Raw genomic sequence first — 16487 nt, 5'->3', positions numbered from 1 at the left:
GAAGGGAGCAAGGGAATGGAAAACTGGGGAAACTGGCAAGGGAGAAAGGGGATGGAAAGCTGGGGAAGGGAGCAAGGGAATGGAAAACTGGGGAAACTGGCAAGGGAATGGAAAACTGGGGAAGGGAGCAAGGGAATGGAAAGCTGGGGACACCGGGCAAGGGAGAAAGGGGATGGAAAGCTGGGGAAACTAGCAAGGGAATGGAAAGCTGGGGAAGGGAGCAAGGGAATGGAAAGCTGGGGAAACTGGCAAGGGAATGGAAAACTGGGGAAACTGGCAAGGGAGCAAGGGAATGGAAAATCAGGGAAAATAGCAAGGAAATGGAAAACTGGGGAACTAGCAAGGGAGCAAGGGAATGGAAAAGTGGGAAACTAGCAAGGGAGCAAGGGAATGGAAAAATAGGGAAAGTAGCAAGGAAAAACTAGGGAATGGAAAACTGGGGAAACTAGCAAGGGAGCAAGGGAATGGAAAGCTGGGGAAAGCAGCAAGGAAAAACTAGGGAATGGAAAAATAGGGAAACTAGCAAGGGAATGGAAAACTGGGGAGATTAGCAAGGGAATGGAAAGCTGGGGAGACTAGCAAAGAAAAACTAGGAATGGAAAACTGGGGAAACTAGCAAGGGTGCAAGAGAAAGGAAAACCAGCAAAGGAGCAAGGGAATGAAAAATTAGGGAAACTAGCAAGGGTATGGAAAACTGGGGAGACTAGCAAGGAAACACTAGGGAATGGAAAACTGGGGAAAATAGCAAGGGAGCAAGAGAAAGGAAAACTAGCAAGGGAGCAAGGGAATGGAAAAATAGGGAAACTAGCAAGGAAAAACTAGGGAATGGAAAACTGGGGAAATTAGCAAGGGAGCAAGGGAGCAAGGGAATGGAAAGCTGGGGAAAGTAGCAAGGAAAAACTAGGGAATGGAAAACTGGGAAGACTAGAAAGGGACAAAAGGAATGGAAAATGAGGGAAACTCACAAGGTCTCGGAGTTTGGTTGTCAATTGCTGCCCCCCAGATGTGCAGGGTGTCTCTGCTTCAGCCTGCGCAACTGAAGAACGAGTCTGGACTCTTCACTTTTTGGTCTTGAGGCTGTTTATTAATTCTTATCTGTAAAATTTTCTTTCCGCCCAGCCGAGGTCTGCTCAGCAGGGCAGCCACAGGCACTCTCTGTGTTGTCCTTTTACACTGCAAACTACCTATAACATATTTACACTTAATTCCCAATACCCATCACCTGTGTTAGACAGTGAGCTTCTGCTCTAAACCCATCCCAAAGTGCCAGCATCACAGTAGAAAAGGGAGAACAAGAAGAAGAAGTAGAAAGGCTGGACACGCCCAAGTTCCTCCATCTTGTCCCCAAAACCCCCGTACCAAAAATCCTAAAATCTACATTTTCACCCTGTGATCATTTTGTTATTACGCCATTCAAACCTGTGTGACTTTCCGGTCCTCATACAAAGCTGGTAACTTGCTCCAGGGGTCACAATCAAATCCCCAGGTGTTCTGGGCAGCGTGCCAGGGTCTCTGAGCCCCCTGGCAGGGTCCTGGCAACTCTGGACACCCAGAGGGATGCACTGAGTTCTGACAGCAAGGGAGCAAGGGAATGGAAAACCAGCAAGGGTGAAGCTCTGCAGAGGGGTGGGTGGTGTGTGAGTCCATCAGGGCACCTCTGCCCCTTCTCCAGGTTGGACAGGCTGTTTATTTCCTTTCCAACTCCTGGTTTTTAGTGACTTTTTTGCTTCTCAAAAGCCAGCGCTGGTGGATCCTGGTGTGATCAAAGCCTGACCAGTGGAGCCTCTAAACCAAGAGAGGTAAGCACATCTTTCACCATTTTTGGAGGCCATTAGGGCCACGCGTCTGTTTGATGGGGAGTGAGGAATTTCAGGGAGAGCCCACACGACCAGCTTGCTGTGCCTCGAACCCCATCGTGCATCCAAATGCCAGAAGTCACCTTTTTGTCCTCACAGGAATGAGGGGCTGGGCAGCAAGGTGGCACTCTGGGCTCAGCATTGCCATGGCCTGCAATCATTCACTGATGGCCAAAGGAGGGTGGGTGCAGATGGGCACTGAAGCCTCAGGTCTGTGTTGCCCAAGTGGGTTCTGGATTCCGTCAGAGCTCACCAAAACTTGGTGTGAAACTTAAAGAACTTGGAAAAGCCAAGTGAAGGAGATGTGTAACCCACCCTGTCTGCCCAGGCTGGCAACAGGGTGGAGGAGAAACCCATTTTTCAGGGAAACGGGGAGGGGAGCAAGGCTGGCAGAGCTGGGAATGACAGGAGGAGGAAGGCTGGCTCCCAGAGAAGTGAGGACCACCCTTCTCCGCCTGGGGAGATGCTTGGATGGCTGAATAAAACCTTTAAGGTAACAGGTTTCACAGGACACACCTGCAAGCATCACAGACTGACCCTCGTGTACTTGGCATTTGTTCCATGGTATTTCTCTTCCTTTCCTCTCTCCTATCCAGAGATAATCCAGGTTTTTACTCTGCTAAAACTGCTGCATTCTGATCCAGAATGGCTCAGAAGAGCTGCCTGCTCTCGCAGCCTGTTGCAGCCAGCTCCTGTCTGGCTGTTTTGAGGGCACACAAGCACGGAGAGAGGTTTATTGTACACTGAAAGCGAAAGCCCCAGCGAAACTCTTGGGCTTTCTATCAGGGCTTCTCCTTTTCCAGTGAAGTGACAGCATCCCTCACCCCAGGGCTTATTTATCCTCGCACAGAATCAAAGAGCTAAGGAATGATTGGGATGGAAGGAATATTGGAGATCACCTAGCTCCACTCCCCCTGCCGTGGGCAGGGATGCCACACACTGTCCCAGGCTGCTCCATGCGTCCAGGCTGCTCCAAGCCCTGTCCAGCCTGGCTTTGGGCACTTCCAGGGATGGGGCAGCCCCAGCCCCTCTGGGCAGCCTGTGCCAGGTCCTCACGTCCCTCATGGTGAGGAATTCTGTCCCAGTATCCCATCCATCCCTGCCCTCTCCCAGTTTGAAGCCATTGTCCCCCTTGTCCTGTCACTCCACGCTGTCCCCGGTCCCTCTCCAGCTCTCTTGGAGCCCCTTAGGCCCTGCAAGGGGCTCTGAGGTCTCCCCAGAGCCTTTCCTTCCCCAGCCCTCTCCGGCCGTCCCGTAGCCGAGGTTCTTCCAGCCCCTGGAGCGCTTTCGTGTCCCCAGGGGACACTTTGATGCGACAACAGCCGCTGAGGGCCGGTCACATCTGGAGCTCCCAGGGCTCATTCGCCCACGGAACGGACAGAGCGCGCTCTGCGGCGTCCAGGGCAGCGCTCGGAGGTTCTGCACGGCTCCCCGAGGCTGCTCCTGCCGTCCCTGCGGGCATTCCCGGGGCCCGCCCATCCATCCATCCATCCATCCATCCATCCATCCATCCATCCATCCATCCATCCCTCCCTCCCTCCCTCCCTCCCTCCCTCCCGTGCGCTCCATCGGGCGGCTCCGGGGGACGCGCTCCTCTTGCCGTGCTCGCCTTTCCTCTCCTCACTGTTTATATATATATATATATATATATATATATAATTCTTTCTGCGCCCCTTCACCTCCCACTCCTGCAGGAAAAGGAAGGAGCGGGGGGAGCAAGGGAGAAATATTGTTTGAACTGACAAAGGGGGGCATCTGGCGCACCTTGCGTCTGGCATCTGCGCTCCTTGTGTCCCCAGCACCGGGGCCAGGGCCGGGAGGGGCCGGCGTGCATCTGTTGGGCGCCACAACAAAGTCACAAAACAGGAGACGCTGCCCTCTCAAAGGGGCCGCGGGGCTCGCAGGTATAATGCCCCGAATAGGTAGGGCCGGGGCCGCAGCTGCTCCGCCGGCCCGCCCGACATATGGCAGCGCAAATCACGGTTCCTCCTGAGCGGCCGGGCCGGAGGGAGCGGGGCAGGACGGCGAGGGCTCGGTGCCGGTGCCTGCGGCCCCGGTGCCGGTGCTTGCGCCGTGCGCTCCCCTCCGCAGCCCCGGCCCCGCGGGCGCGCACCGCCGGCTCGGAGCGGCCGGAGCCCCCCGGGCCCTGCGGGCACCCCCAGCACCCCGAGGGGCGCCGGCCTCGTCTGCCCTCCCCTCTGCCGAGCAAACAGCCCCCGGAGCGCGGGCGGCAGGGCTGCGGCCGAGCCCCGGCTCGCCAAACGCCGCCGACGCCTGGCAGGCGAGGGATGCGCCGCGGCCGCGCTGGTTACCATATGTTTTCAATAAAATAAGACAAATAGGGCCGGGAGATAGGGATTGCAGTAAAGCTGTTGTAAAGCAGCATAAAGCAGGCCAATGTAAACGGCAGCAGGGCCCCTCCTGGAAGGTTCGTTGGGTGCCAGCTCCGCGCCGGGCGGCCCGGCCAGGTGTGAGCGGGAGCCCGCAGCGGTGCCCCCGCGGGTTTTTATCACGTTCGTGGTAATATGGTGCTTGTTATGCTAACTATGAGTAAACATGCCCGGCCGGGCTTTGTGGCGACGGGAGGGAGTTATCGGAAAGTGGCAGTGGGAAGGTGATTTAACAATAAAGTTGTCTTGTTTGCCAGCAGGTGATGTCTGCCCCCAGCCCCGTGATTAATGCTTCCCAAAGTACTCCACTTTACAATCTCTTGTAATTATTTATTAAACGAAATCTATTTATTATTATTTTAGCAAACAGCGGTACCAGGTGGGGCTTTCTTTTCCTCTTCAGCTTTTGTTTGAAGGACGTTTGAAGTGGGCAGTCTGAGGCTTGGAAACTCGCTCGCCAGATTTTTTTGTCATCCAATTGCACAGGCACAAAAAAAAAAAAAAGAAAACCCCAACCCCTCCGGGCCCTTCCTATTCATCCTGCGCTGCCCTCCGAGCCGCCCCTCGAGAAGGGGCGCCCGAGCCGCCGCGGTGGCCGCCCCCCCTCGGCAGCCTCCCCCGCCGGGGCCGCCCGCCCGCCGCACCGCGCTCCGGGCCAGAGGCGCGCACGGCCCCACACGGCCGGCACCGCCCGCCGGGGCTGCCCCGTGGGGCCGGGGAGCGGCCCGGGCTCGGGGAGCCGCCCCCCGCCCCGCCACGGCCCGCCGGGGCCGCTCCGGCCGCTGCGGCCCCGGGATCCCCGAGCGGGCTCCGCCGCGCCGCCTTGGTGAGGGACGGGGGGACTCCGGCCCCGCCGGGGCTGCGCCCGCCCGGCCGCCCTGCCCGCAGCCCCGGGGGCGTCGGGCCGTGCAGGGGAGCCCGGCTGCGCTCCTGCCGGTGCCTCGCCCTCCGCCGGGGAAAGGCGCCCCGGGCCCGGGCCGCTCCCCGCCCCGCCGCGGCCGGTGCGCAAAAATCCCCGGCACGTTTTGCGCACCGAGCTCCCGCGGCAGCGCCGCCGCTCCCGGGCCCAGCGCCGGGCCCCACGGGGCCGGGGCGGCCTCGGGCATCGGGAGAGTCCTTCCCCCGCGGGATCCAGCCCCCGTTTCCCTTGTGGGAGCGAAGCCACGGCGCGAGTGGGGCTGGAGAACGGCGCTCGGTGCCCTCCGGTGCTGGCGCTCGCCGCCCGCAGCTCGGCCGGTCGGGGCGCGGGGGGCGCGGGGATGTTCCCGGCGCTGCAGGGCCAGGAGAAGGGTGACGGTGAAATATCGATTCAACGGGAGGCGTCTGGAACATCGGAGGGGATGTTCCGGGAGTGCCCCGCAGCGCCGGAGCAGCGGGAACGGGTTGTGGCTGTGCCGAGGGGAGCGGAGCCGGAACGGTGCCCGCTGCACCCTCGCGTCTGGCACCGGCTGAGACACCGCCTGGCCCGGCGGCGCCTTCCCAGCCACTCCGGGGTCCGGGGGTTCCCCGCGTTCCGCAGCCGAGTGCCGGGGAGCCCTCTGTCACCGCTGGGCCCCTGCACCCGCCCCGAGCCCCGCTGCACCCCGGAGAGCGCGGCCTTGGGGCAGCCCCCGAGCGGCAGGGGCAGGGCCGGGGGTCCCGTCCCGGGGAGGGCTGGCGGGCGGCGCCGGGGGTCCCGCTGTGGAAGGCGGCGAGGTCTCTCGCGGCGTGTCCGGGGCAGAGGCGGTGCCGCAGCCGGCACGCTCCCGTCGGGCTGATAAGATAAAAGCGTGCCAAGGGGTGGGTGCGGGCGGGGGGGCGCACACGCCGCCCGGCCGGGAAATCCCCATTGTGCGCCGGCCCTATATATAGGGGCTGCACGGCGGTCGTGTGCCGGCGGCACAAGCTCCCTGCCCGCACTCGAGCAGCGCGGGGCGCGCAGCCGGAGCCGCTCTCCTGCCCCGCAGCCTCGGCCCGGCTCGGCTCGCACAGACAGGGCACAGACAGGGCTCTCCCGGGCCGCCCGACGCGGGGCTGCCTTCTCAGCATGGCCCCGCAGAGCGACCGCTCTCCGGACGAAGGGCAGCCGTACTTCGGAGGCGCGGAGGATCCGTCCCCGGGCACCGGCGGGGCCTCCCCGGGCAGCCGGGGCGCCTCGCCCGCCCGCCCCGCGCCGGCCCCGCGGGACGCGGCCCGCAGGAAGGGGAAGGCGCGGCGGGGCCGCGGCAAGGCGCGCAGCGAGGGCTCGCTCAGCAAGCAGAAGAGGAGCCGGCGCATGAAGGCGAACGACCGCGAGAGAAACCGCATGCACCACCTCAACTCCGCGCTGGACGCTCTCCGCAGCGTCCTGCCCACCTTCCCCGACGACGCCAAGCTCACCAAGATCGAGACGCTGCGCTTCGCGCACAACTACATCTGGGCGCTCACGCAGAGCCTGCGCCTGGCCGAGCAGGGCCTGCCCGAGCCCCCCGCGCCGCCGCCGCCCCCCGGGGCCGCCCCCGGCGCCTGGGACTCGCCGTGCCCCGCGGCCCCGCCGCCCGCCGCCCCGCGCCGCGGCCCCGCCGCCTTCCCCGCCTTCCTGTGAGCCCCCACAGGGCCGGGGGCGGCGGGACCCCCGCCCCGCCCCGTCCCCGGACAGAAACAAATCACGGTTTTGTACTCGTTAACGGTAAATTATATTAATTTGTCGCTATCGGTATTTATTGATTGTATTTCGTAACAGATGTGTATTTTGTATATAAGAGTATTTTCAGCGGCGGTCGCCCAGCTGTCTGCGCCCGCAGCTATATTTTGAGTTGTTCTGAAGAAAAAGAAGAGGAAAAATAAAGCGTGTCGCGGCCCAGACCTGTGCGAGGCCGTGTTTTTATCGCCGAGGGCTGTCTGAGAGTTTCAAAAGGAGGGAGGGCAGCGCCGGACCGCGGGGCTCCCTCGGTGCCCGGTGAGGGGTCGCTCCCCTCGGGGAAGGAGCGGCGATGGAGAGCGGGGTCCCGGGAGTGTGCCCGTCCAGGCCCACGCTGGGATTTAAACCCGGCTCTCCCTGCAGGTGCCTTTCCCCGCAGAGCTGCTGCCGCTCCCGTCTCCAGGTGAGCTCGGCCCGGTGCGGGGCTCTTTAAGGACGCGGCGCTGGTGCCCGCGGTCAGAGCCACCCCATCCCTCCCCTGGATGAGTTTAGCCGGGCCCGGGGGCAGCAGCCGGAACGTGAAGCTCTGAACAGGGGCAGGGGGAGCGCTGGAGATGGGAAAGGCGCTGCCACGGTGAGAAGAGAGCCCGCATGAATTCCATCAGCCCTCTCCTGCCGGGACTCAATTTGTAGCGGGTGGATTTACGGCCAGGCCGCCTCCCCGCCCCGCGCTGCCCCGCCGGGGCGGCCGCCGCCAGACAAAGCGGCCCGCGGGGCCAGAAGCGCATTGTGATGCTAATTGTTCCCAGCGGAGCCCGCTCGCCCGCGGCAAAGGGACGCTATTGAGGCAATTTGTAGAACAAAAGAAATTTGGTTACTGCAAACAGAGCTGCACGCACAAACACCTCTCCCCACCGTCACGCAACAACCTCCCCTTCCCGCACCGCAACCAAAGCGGCGGAACCCGAGCGGGGACGGCAGCCCGGGCTCCCCGTGCCGCCCATGGGGGGACAACCACGGGGAGCCCCTTCTTGCCCCTCTGTCCCCTTCCTGCGCGCTGTCCGGGCTCCCTGGGATGCGGGTGGGAGCGCTGGGTGCGGGTGGATGCGCTGGGTGCGGGTGGGAGCGCTGGGGGTGGATGGGAGCGCTGGGTGCGGGTGGATGCGCTGGGTGAGGATGGATGTGCTGGGTGAGGATGGATGCCCTGGGTGAGGATGGATGCGCTTGGGCGCGGGTGGATGCGCTGGGTGAGGATGGATGCGCTGGGTGAGGATGGATGCGCTGGGTGAGAATGGATGCGCTGGGTGAGGATGGATGCGCTTGGGCGCGGGTGGATGCGCTGGGTGAGGATGGGAGCGCTGGGTGAGGGTGGATGTGCTGGGTGAGGGTGGATGTGCTGGGTGAGGATGGGAGCGCTGGGTGAGGATGGATGCGCTGGGTGCGGTGGGAGCGCTGGGTGCGGATCGGACGCGCTGGGTGCGGGTGGATGCCCTGGGTGAAGATGGATGCGCTGGGTGCGGATCGGACGTGCTGGTTGCGGGTGGATGCCCTGCGTGCGGGTGGACGCGCTGGGTGCGGGTGGATGCCCTGGGTGAAGATGGATGCGCTGGGTGCGGGTGGATGCCCTGGGTGAAGATGGATGCCCTGCGTGCGGGTGGACGCGCTGGGTGCGGGTGGATGCCCTGCGTGCGGGTGGACGCGCTGGGTGCGGGTGGATGCCCTGCGTGCGGGTGGACGCGCTGGGTGCGGGTGGATGCCCTGGGTGAAGATGGATGCGCTGGGTGCGGGTGGATGCCCTGGGTGAAGATGGATGCCCTGCGTGCGGGTGGACGCGCTGGGTGCGGGTGGATGCCCTGCGTGCGGGTGGACGCGCTGGGTGCGGGTGGATGCCCTGCGTGCGGGGGGAGCGCGGAGCGATGCCCGCCGCAGCCCCGGTCCCCGGGCCCCGGCCCGCACCGGGCTCTGGCCATGGTGCTGAAGGCACGGCGCCCTCGAGGAGGTTCAGCCCGGCCCGGGGGATGCGGAGCCGCTCGCGATGTGCCTCTCTCGGGAGTTCTGGGGTGCTGTCCGCTCAGGAAGGGAGAGGCCGGCACGGCCCTGGTGCTAAGCAGACGCTGCAGGTCACAGAACACGCGGGGCTCGGTGGATTTTGGAGAAGCAGCGATCTCTTACTGGTGCACTCGATCCAGCCTCCTTCAGCAAGGAGGTGTCCCCCACGCCCGGTGCCAGTGCTGGCAGGCAAGGTGAGCAGATCTCACTTTCCACGTGAGCTTTTTTGGAGATCTGCACGTTCTGCTGCCCCCTGGGAGCCGTCCAGCTGTGCAGAGCCCCCTCCTTTGCCTGATCGCTGCTTTGGGAAGAAACACGGGCCGTGGGGTGTTACAGACATCTTCTATGGAAAATCCTTTCCTTAGGATTTTTCCTCCTCAGAGGCTGGGAGGCCTCAGGAACAAAATGCAAACAATGGTTATCTGCTGCTGTGGAATGCAACAGGTGCATCTGGGATTGGTCTCATGTGGTTGTTTCTAATTAATGGCCAATCACAGTCAGCTGGCTCAGGCTCTCTGTCCGAGACACAACCTTTGTTATCATTCTTTTGTTTTCTATTCTCAGCTAGCCTTCTGATGAAATCCTTTCTTCTATTCTTTTAGTACAGTTTTAATGCAACATATACCATAAAATAATGAATCAGCCTTCTGAACCATGGAGTCAGATCCTCCTCTCTTCCCATTCCGAAAACCCCTGTGAACACGGTGACAGTGGGGCAGGGCTGGGGCTCGGAAAGGGCCCTGCGTGCCCATCCCCGCGTGTGCTCACAGCCCTGACCGTGATCTATCTGTGTCGGAGATCAGATAGGCACAGTGAAAGACCCAACAGCACCCCTGCCCCTTCCCCCCGTTCCTGGCTGAATTGCGCATTGTTTTCCTGCTCTAACAGTCTGCAAAGTGCTCCAAGGCCTCCGTGTGTGGCCGCAGGCGAAACACCGTCATTATTTGGGCGATAAAATCATTTAATGTTTTCCCTGCCGGTGCACCTCCACTCCATATCTCCCCACAGGAGGTGTCACGTTGCCCTCACTGTCTGCACGCACCGTGGCACTGAGGAGGATCACAACACTCTCACCCATGGGCAAAAGAAGCATTTTTGCAAAAAATGGCAAAAGAGACCCCAGGGTGGACATGGGCAAGGAAAGGAGCAAGAAGAGCACGACAGGTATTCCAAAAGTTCACAAAGACGTCTGTGCCGCTGTGTTTTCAGAAAGGGGTCACTAGAGTGGGGTTTGCTGCATTGCTGATTCTTTTTTCTGGAGACTTGGGATGCTTCTGGTCTTGCAGCCGTGGGGCTGTGGGCTGGGGGTGGATGGAAGGGGAGGGGGGCCAGATTTACTACCTCTGGAGAACTAGTGACTTCTTTAGGGGCTTGAATGCGGTTTTTTTTTTTCCTTTGCCTCCACATTATTAGGTTAATCATTGCTTGAACCGGTTGCTATGGTTTTAGCAAACCCATGGAAACTTGATAATGAAGACTGAAAGACTCCTTTTCCATTTATCTTTTCTCCATGTTTAGTGCATGATGGTCTCATTTCTCTTGGCGGGGCTGTCCCAGTGCCAGTGCCCGGCTTTTACAGCCACGGCTGCTGCGGTGGCCTCGGGGCTTTCTGGTGTGGGGCAAACAGGTGGCTGCTGGCACCGGGGCTGTTTCAGGGGCTCGGCCTTGTGCCCTCACATATTTGCAGGCAACAGGATGAAAACCGGCTTAACCCGAGCCCTGCTCGCTGAAATCCCCACGCCAGGTGAACTCAGATTTTATTTCTGCAGCCAGGGAAGAATGCCTCACCACGAGCTGATGTTCTCATGCACTCAGTATTCAGTTTTAGGTCTCCTTCAGTCTAAACATCAGTTGGACTCCATGATTTTAAAGGTCTTTTCCAACTTTAACAATTCCCCAGTTGTGTGATTCTTTGAATATGTGATATTATAATTTATTACAGGAGTAAGGAGGTTTTATACCTGTCTCACTCTGAATCTCCCCTCTCCTCTGTGGCTTTACAGGTGCTCAGCAAACCCTGGCTGTGGAGTCTCCTAGAACTGTCTCACCACTGCTCTGCTCTAGCCAAGGTTAAAACGGGGGTTTGAGGACACCAAACAGCTGAAAACAGAGGCTGTAAATTATCTGCACGGCTCAGAGAGGCCAGGCTCATTGTCAGGGCCAGGGAAGGGGAAACACCCCGCTCCTTTCCTCAGCAACGCACTCATCCCCCTCCTGCTCGCTCCTGCTCGGCTCCCCCGTGTCCGAAGGCTTGCCAAGAAAACCAAGGTGGTTGCCAGAATCCCAGGGCAATTCCTTTGACCCCAGCCTCCACTCCGTGCCCTAAAGAAGCCTTTAAGTGAGTTGCTTCCTGCCCTCTCACATTGTGCGCCCCTGACACCGCAGGCAGGTTCCGAGGAGGAGGAGGAGGAGGAGGAGGCTGCAGAGCGCTGCCCGTCCCTTCCATGGCTCTGCCAGCAGAGCAGAGACTCCAGCTCCTCCAGGGTGCCAGGGACATGCCAGGGTGCCCCAGCAGTGCTCCTGGGCCTGGGCAGGGTGCTGGGTGCCAGGGCAGGGTGCTGGGCGCCAGGGCAGGCGCTGGGTGCCAGGGCAGGGTGCTGGGTGACAGGGCAGGTGCTGGGTGCCAGGGCAGGACAGGGCAGGGTGCTGGGTGCCAGGGCAGGTGCTGGGTGCCAGGGCAGGATTTTGGGTGCCAGGGCACAATGCTGGGTGCCAGGGGAGGGTGCTGGGTGCCAGGGCAGGGTGCTGGGTGCCAGGGCACAATGCTGGGTGCCAGGGCAGGATTTTGGGCTGCGGCTGCACTGCCCGCACGTTTCGGGGTAGCCGTGCCTGCCGGCAGAGAAAAGGCGAAGAATCGGGATTCTTTCACATGATCAGCCTTCAAAAGTCTGCCTTTGCCCCCCCTCCTCCCGGCTATAATGACAATCCAAAGAGTTCCTGATAGGGTTTTAAAAGATGCTTATTCATTCACCGTCCACCAAGCATGAAAATCCAGCTCATTTGTTCATTTGTAGCCATTCTTCGCCCAAACGACCCCACAGGGGCTGGAGCCTGTTGCCGAAAACTTGTCACTCACACTTTTAACTTCTTTTTGTTGTACTTCTCTTTATTTCATTCTTCTGGGTCTCCACCTCCGCCACCACCCCACCCTCTCCTCCGGTCACAAAGGCAAGTCTGGGAAGCTCTTTAAAGCTGCAGTGCCCCCTTTTAAAAATCAATACAAAAAAAAAAAAAAAAAAAGAGCAATGGCTGAAAGGAGATCCCCAGTTTGTGTAAGGAAGGGGGAAACTCCATCCTGTCTGCACAGCACGGACAGGGAGAGCAGGAGGGAGTGTGGTGCTGGGTGCCAGCACCCCTAAGCCACCTCAAGCCTGGCCTGGGCTTCATGTGGCACCCTCACCGAAAGAATTGGGCTTTTCTGTGCCAAGGGAAACCTAACCTGAGGGTTCAAGGGGCTCTTAAGGAGAGGCCAAAAGCATCGAGCAAGCAGGGAGCATCCTGAGGAGCCCCCAGTGCCATGGCCTCTGCTCTGCTCAGAGCATGGGCTGGTGTGACAGCCCCGCTTTCCAGCAGGACTGCTCTGCACTGCCCAGCACACGTGGAAAGGGTAAATCAGAGCTCACTCACACTTTGAGCTGGGCAGGTGCTATGTGCTTGTGGATCCAAGCCCTCGGCTGCCCAGCTGGGCTCTGCTCAGACTGTTCAGTGATGCTCTTCCTTCCCATCACAGAGGTGTGTGATACCACCCCCAGCATCCCTGTCCATTCCATCCCTTTGGTGGCTTTTATGGCAAAAGCTCAGTGGTGCCTTTGCTTGGGTCACTGTGCCTCCCATTCTCTTGCCTGGAACGTCCCTAGAAAACCCTGGGACAAGCAGGAGGGTGAGTTTTCCCACTAGGAGCTCCCTGCCCCTGTGAGCTCTGTGCACCCCATAGAGGTGTTTGCTGGGCCACTGGGGACGGCAGAATTCTGGGGGTGAGACACTTGGAATCACCTCAGCCACCCCATCGTGGATCCTGCCTGGTCAAAATATGGGGCTGCTCTCCCTTCTGTGTGAGGGACAAACGAGTTCTGTGTGCTCAATGGTCCCCCTGATATTTCTGCCTGCATTTAGCCCTCGAAGCCAGGGGTTGTGCAGCTGCAGCCATGAAGAATCGCCGCCTTTTGTTGTCGTTTCAGCCAGAGCTGTGAGGAGGCTTCACCTCCTTTTCCCGGGGCCTCAGATGGGATTTGGCCTGGACTTTGTGCAGCCCTGGGGAATCCCACCTCCACCTTCAGCCTGAAGGATGGAACGTGGGCTGCTCTCCCAGGTTCAGCTTGTTATTTCAGATTGAAACGCAGGGAAATGGTCTCTCCCCTCCTTCCCACCCCGTGCTCACGAGGGGAGTTCATTTCCTCTCCTCCTCAAGCCTGCAGCACGCACATTTCAGTGGGAACAGTTGCCACCAATATGCCCTGGTCTAAAGGGTGCTCCCCTCTCCGGGGCAGGGGCACAGCACGAGGTGAAGGGGAAAGAGGAACCTGTCCTGTCATCTCCCAGGTACCAATCCATCATCCCAAACCTGCTGCTCCCTCCCTGTTTGAGGCACAGCCTGCAGGACAGGGCCGAGATTAATGGGGCAGGTGCTGGTGCCCAGAGCTGCCTGCAGCCCTGATAAGGTGGGAGCAGAGATAGCGCTGGGTCAATACTCAGCGCTGGCCACCTGGAGCTGCGGCTGGAGCCCCCGGAGGGGCTGCAGGGAGGACAGGGCACACACGGGGGCTCGCGGGGCACGCACAGCTGCTGTGGCTCAGCACAGCCCCTCGCCCCTGCTCCGGGACGGACCCCGGGCCTCCCCCAGCCATCTGCTCCCCCTGCCCGTCAGCTCTCCCCACACAGCAGCTCCTGGGGCAAAGCCAAGGTTCCGGCCTCCCCCGCCGTTAATAATTCCCGAGGGATCACAGCACTGCCGTTCGTCACCCTTCCTCCAAACCCAGCTGTTATTTATGAGCGTGCCCCCCTGCCTTTCCCAGTGCTCTGCTGTGCCCTCCCTGCGTGCCCCAGCACCCCCACATTTGGGCAGGGAGGGGTTTGCACCCCGTCAATCCTGCCCTGAGGCACCCAGAGCTCGGAGATAAATGGCACTGCTGGCTGCAGGCATTCAGACAGGGCAAAAGGCACCTGTTGCTGGAAAAACTGCAACAGGTTATCCAAACCCTTTTGTGGTTTGAAAAATAATAATTTATTATTTTTATGTGTAATAAACCCCGATGCGGATCATTCCCACCTCCTCCCGGGATTTTGGTTTTGCTGGATGTTTTGTGGTGGGTGGGTGCCAAATTTTATTAATATTTTCTTTGAGGAGCAGCACGATTCTGGCTGCAGGTTACTCACGCCTGCCCTCGGAATCCGTAGCTGTGAGGAGATGTCCCTGCCTTGCCCAGCACACTTGGGGGCACTTTATCTCAGTGACCTGGGACAGCGACAGATGGGACGCTGGGGGTGCAAATAGCAACACTGTAAATCCAATTTTGGAGTGCACTTGCCATCCTGCAGCACGACAGGATGAATCTTTGGGAGATTCACTATCCCAGGGGGAATCTTTGGGACATTCACTGTCCCAGGGGGAATCTTTGGGACATTCACTATCCCAGGAGGAATCTTTTGGAGATTCACTGTCCCAGGAGGAATCTTTGGGACATTCACCATCCCAGGGGGAATCTTTTGGAGATTCACTGTCCCAGGAGGAATCTTTGGGACATTCACTATCCCAGGGGGAATCTTTTGGAGATTCACTGTCCCAGGAGGAATCTTTTGGAGCGTTTCCCTGTTTTCCCATGGTCTCTCCCCTCTCCCTTGTGGGATGCTGTGCCGTCCCGGCTGCCCCACGCCGGGCTGCACGGCCGATTAGGGACCCTCTTTGTCGCCTAATTGGATTTTTCTCCCCTTGTTAGCCCGCAATGAAAATGTCACGGGCTGCAGGGAGGTGCCCATTCATCTCCAATGAAATTCCGTCCCCTCTCGGCCGAGCCGCGCCGCTATTCACCCCGCAGCAGGCAGCTGGGCCACCGGGGGATGCAGTGAAGACGGTGCCCGCCGTGCCAGGCACAGGGGACCATGCCCACGGTGCCAGGCAGTGGCGGCGATGCCCGTGATGCCGGGCACATGGGACGGTGCCCATGATGCCAGGCACAAGGGAGGATGCCCGTGGTGCCAGGCAGAGGGGACGATGCCCATGATGCCAGGCAGAGGGGACGATGCCCATGCTTGGCTGGAGAAGATTGGGGTCTGGCAGCCCCGGTTCTCTCTCCAGGAGGTTCTGTGCCCAGGATTTGGGGTGTCCTGTGGCCGTGCATGGCTGCTCCTTACCAGGAGGTGGTGCTGGGGCCCTGCGCCCTTGGCCTTGGCCGGACACGACTTCGGGCACACCGGGCTCTGGGCACGCCGGGCTCTGGGCATGCTGGGCTTCGGGCACTCAGGGCTTTGGGCACGCTGGGCTTTGGGCACGCCGGGCTTTGGGCATGCCGGGCTTTGGGCACTCAGGGCTTTGTGTATGCTGGGCTTTGGGCACTCAGGGCTTTGGGCACGCTGGGCTTTGGGCACGCTGGGCTTTGGGCACTCAGGGCTTTGGGTATGCTGGGCTTCGGGCACACCGGGCTTTGGGCACGTCGGGCTTTGGGCATGCCGGGCTTTGGGCACTCAGGGCTTTGGGCATGCCGGGCTCTGGGCACTCTGGGCTTTGGGCACTCAGGGCTTTGGGCATGCTGGGCTTTGGGCACGCCGGGCTTTGGGCACTCAGGGCTTTGGGCACACTGGGCTTTGGGCACGCCGGGCTCTGGGCACACCGGGCTTTGGGCACGCCGGGCTTTGGGCATGCTGGGCTTTGGGCACGCCGGGCTTTGGGCATGCTGGGCTTTGGGCATGCTGGGCTCTGGGCATGCTGGGCTTTGGGCACGCCGGGCTTTGGGCATGCTGGGCTCTGGGCATGCTGGGCTTTGGGCACGCCGGGCTTTGGGCACGCCGGGCTTTGGGCATGCTGGGCTTTGGGCATGCTGGGCTCTGGGCATGCTGGGCTTTGGGCACACCGGGCTCTGGGCACGCCGGGCTCTGGGCACGCCGGGCTTTGGGCATGCTGGGCTCTGGGCACGCTGGGCTTTGGGCACGCTGCCTTTTCCAGGGAGCCATGGGTCCTGGGGGCTCCGAGGGGCAGGGAAAGGCGATGCTGGGTCCTGGCAGGAGAGCAGGGAGCCCTCCACGAGGTGCCGATGGAAAGGCAGGGAGCTGCGGTTCACACCATTCCCCAGGAGCAGAATGCCTCAGAGATGGACAGACCGCAATTTCCGCCTCAAGAACAGAATTTTGGGCAGGTTTTCGGTCCCCTGTTGCTCTGACATTGCCTAAGCTCGCTCATGAACCCCCAAACCCCGCTGCAATCAGGGGAAGGCGATGCTTTAAGCTTTAGCTCTCCTGTTTTTTCGGTGCTGTACAAACAGAGCAGATGATGTCTGTGTGTCAGGGATGGCTCCTGAGCTGAGCACCGGGAAATTCCTCACACTCCGGGCTGTGGAAGGGTTCCACAAACGGCATCACAGAGCTGGCAGCCCCCAAAGGCAG

At 60.5% G+C, this 16487-nt stretch overlaps 1 protein-coding gene across 1 annotated transcript; it reads right to left on the bottom strand.

Annotated features, from left to right (window-relative positions):
- Positions 1–15492: 15492 nt before the first annotated feature.
- LOC131561354 (uncharacterized) lies at positions 15493–15924 on the bottom strand. The gene has a single exon (XM_058810633.1). The coding sequence runs from the start codon at positions 15922–15924 to the stop codon at positions 15493–15495; it is 432 nt and encodes a 143-aa protein (XP_058666616.1).
- Between the last annotated feature and the right edge of the window lie 563 nt (positions 15925–16487).

The sequence above is a fragment of the Ammospiza caudacuta genome, chromosome 9 (assembly GCF_027887145.1).
Source record: "Ammospiza caudacuta isolate bAmmCau1 chromosome 9, bAmmCau1.pri, whole genome shotgun sequence".
Lineage (NCBI taxonomy): Eukaryota > Metazoa > Chordata > Aves > Passeriformes > Passerellidae > Ammospiza > Ammospiza caudacuta.
This window is presented reverse-complemented; position numbering and strand designations above follow the sequence as displayed.